The 3,473-nt window shown below is 33.2% G+C and overlaps 1 protein-coding gene across 1 annotated transcript; it reads left to right on the top strand.

The window, feature by feature from the left end:
• The first annotated feature begins 415 nt into the window (after positions 1-415).
• MS3_00008225 (uncharacterized protein) lies at positions 416-1,648 on the top strand. The gene has a single exon (XM_051216579.1). The coding sequence runs from the start codon at positions 826-828 to the stop codon at positions 1,129-1,131; it is 306 nt and encodes a 101-aa protein (XP_051063919.1). The 5' UTR covers positions 416-825; the 3' UTR covers positions 1,132-1,648.
• The last annotated feature ends 1,825 nt before the right edge of the window (positions 1,649-3,473 follow it).

Here is a 3,473-nt window from a genome sequence, read left to right on the forward strand (position 1 = left end):
TGCACATAGGGATTCTGAAATATTCTTCCAAAAGATGATTGAATGGAATATCTTCAGCTCTTTCTAAGCTTCTTATAGCTTCCTCGAGTTCACACATGGGTCGTCCTCACAACTTCAAACAGCAATTTTTATCTGACACTTTTAACCAATAAAACTTCAATGTTTATTTTATCAATTGTTTTTCAACAGAATTCACTTCATCATCATGACTTTTGGACATTGAATAATAGTTTACATTCACCAAGGCGAACAATTGAAGTAGACCAACTAGCAAATTGGTTAATTGAGATGAAATCAATGATTTTAAAATAATCACCTATTTTCCCAAAGTCAGTATGTACATTATCATATTCCTTTTCGTCCAACTCTTCATCATCATCATGTTGTTCTTCTTGTTCTTCTTCATCATCTTCAGAATTTATTGGACCTAATGAAGAACAGTTGAATGGTAAAGGTAATGAGAGATCAAAATGTTGTTTACATGACCTTAGATATAAACATAAACTTCAAAATCAACAAAACTGATCACTTTATCAAAGTTGAAAATGAATCCCAAACATTTCGTTGTTATTGATTTTCGTTATGCACAGGAATGTAATGCTGGACATATTTATAGTGCTATTTGGTTCTCAGATTGGCGAAAACTTTATTAATATTTTTTTGGTATATTACAACAATCTATTGAATCTACTGAAATGGATTTAAGTAACTCATTATATTCAACGGAACAACCGAATAAACCAAAACCATCTCAAACTCTATTTATATTATATTGTGAATTTTCTACAAATCGTGCATCACAATTATTTTATCGTTTACGTAATCATGACAGTATTACATTTCACTTCATATCCTGCATTAAAATATCAATTTGTTTATATATTACATGGTGATTATTCAACTTTTTATAAAAAGTACCCATATTTATGTGAACCAGATCTTTTAAGTATTTGGCATAAACATTGTAAACTGGTTAATAGACAATCGATGAATTCTCATTCACAAGTATATCCTGATAAAAATCATAATGAAATGTTAAACACACACGCGCACATCAATCAATCAACGAATCGACACATTAAAGTACCATTCAAAAGTATTTCCAATCACTTTCACAAGAAGAAAAAATAGAAGAAAAAGATTTATTTCATTGAACCAAAACTTATTAACTTATTTATGTCCGTTACCCCTTATGGAAGAGTATAAGTCACCCAGCAACATTCTCAATCCAACCTTGTCTTGATGAATCCTTTCCAGTTCTTTTCAATTGTTATTCTTTTCTTTTCATGTCTGTTTCCAAGTTCCGACATAGTGTATTCTTCGACCGTCTTCTTCTTCTTCTTCTTCTTCTTCTTCTTCTTCTTGTATGTTTCCCTTCACGATTCCATGTTATCGCTTGTCTCATGATGTAGTTCGATTCCAGTTCAATACTATTTACTTGTTACTTATTTATTTCACAATTATTTTCATCTCATTTCTTCTATTCATAATGATTAATATAAGTAATATCGATTCAATTCATTTTGATCGAAAAGTTTTCTCTCAAACGGAATTCATTAACATTGCAACCTATTCAACATTGAATATGTTTCTTTTAATTCAATCATTATTAATGTCTTTGTTTAAATATATTTTTCTTTTATTTTCATTGGCCCTGGGTTCTAATCCCACGAGCGGGATCGTGGATGCGTACTGTTAAGGAGTCCCATAATATAATGAAACGGACAGCCAGTGCTTCTAGGTTTTCAACAGCGGTCTAACATCATTCGGTTCATGATCTCAATCATTAAACGTGTAATAATGTATTCAACTATTTATTCATCTGACAGTAGACTGTAATAAAGGAATAATGAAATCATTAAAAATGATTGATATTCAGAAGAGTTACAATAAACTGAATAGCTCAAATATTGATTTATTTAGCCTAAATAAAGCAATTTGTTGGTAGCAGGGAAATCCAGGAAGTGCGTTTTTCCTGATCTAGCACTTATCATTTCGGTGTACTTTCATTCAAGTTGATCTTCTCTCCGAAGCTCAAACCCAGTACTGTTCTCTTCAAATGCCATTCCGTTATCCACTTAACTACTAAGTACAGATAGCTACTGCCTTTTGGAGTGGAGTTAATCTTAATTTATACATATTGCTTGTTTGGATCTTTTCATTAATAGTTTACTAATGCAATTTCGAGATGGCGGAAAAGATTTGTAGCTCAAGTGGACAATTTTGATGGAGTTTCGTCCTCTGAACTGGATGGTCTAGTCGTGGAGCATTCATCGTTCTTCTGAACGACATTGTCAGCACAAACTTCAGGTAGACTTCTTCAGGTGACTTCTACCTGAAGATTTGTGCTGATGATGTCGTTCAGAAGAACGATGAGAGATCCACGACCAAACCATCCAGTTCAGAGAACAAAACTTCATCAAAAACTAATGCAAATGTTAAGTCTCTTCTGATATACATACATCCTATATGGATTGCCTAGATATTGTTTAATTTTCAAGCATTTTAAGCAAAGATGAATAGTGGCTAGCAATGGAATCTAGGATGCATGTTTTACTCTACTCGGATTTCATAAGGTGAACTTACCTGTTCAACTACAGTCATAAAACGTAAATAGGAAGATGCAAACAACTAATATTTATAATTATAATCAGAGAGAGGATTTCTGGAGATTTTACTACGACTGTATGTGGTACTAGGTTTCCACTGTACAAATCGCAACACTATCTCTTTTCATCATAGAGATAACCATAGACTTATGTGATCCGATGGAAATAGTGAAGAAAAAGACAACAGCAATAGAGATCTTAATTCCCAACAGTAATCCATCAAAACTGTCGTAATACAGAGAATTTTTGGTTTAACTTGTGAATTAAGGCAATATCGAGGCATACGCACAGTATGCACATATGCTAATAAGAGACTGATCAATTGTGGACTTAAACCTCAATGGGAAGGTACAAGCCAAACTATACCAAGTGAAGTATATGACAATTGGTTTCATGTTTTGACCAGAAAAATTGTACTTTCATTCAAGCTAATATCAAAACATTTGTGGTTTAAAGTTATCGTTCACACCTAGACCCCTTATCAATGAGCAATTCTCTACACTCTTCCATTTTGAACGCAAACTATTCTCTTGATTATTATTATTATCGCTATTATTATCAGTTATTATCATACCCTTGAAATTTATCATTTGAGGTAGAGAATAATAATCATCATCGTTTTAACGACAGTTATTGTAATTCTTTTAAAAAATAATTTTTGATTGAGATCGTGAACTGATTGATGTGAGACCATCACTGAAAATCCGAAAGCACTGGATGGCCGTTTCGTTCTGTTGTGGGACTCCTCAGAACTGCGTATCCAAGATCCAGCTCACGGGATTCAAATCTAGGGTCTCGCGCACCAATGCTTAAACTTCAAACCAGTGAGCAGGCATCCAACGGTGTTAATGTCTAACTTCGATC

The sequence above is a fragment of the Schistosoma haematobium genome (genome assembly GCF_000699445.3).
Source record: "Schistosoma haematobium chromosome Unknown HiC_scaffold_539, whole genome shotgun sequence".
In the NCBI taxonomy this organism is placed as follows: Eukaryota; Metazoa; Platyhelminthes; class Trematoda; order Strigeidida; family Schistosomatidae; genus Schistosoma; species Schistosoma haematobium.

Bases quoted from the DNA above. Each gene is read 5' to 3' on its own strand.
- MS3_00008225 (XM_051216579.1), top strand. From the start codon at position 826: ATGACAGTATTACATTTCACTTCATATCCTGCATTAAAATATCAATTT.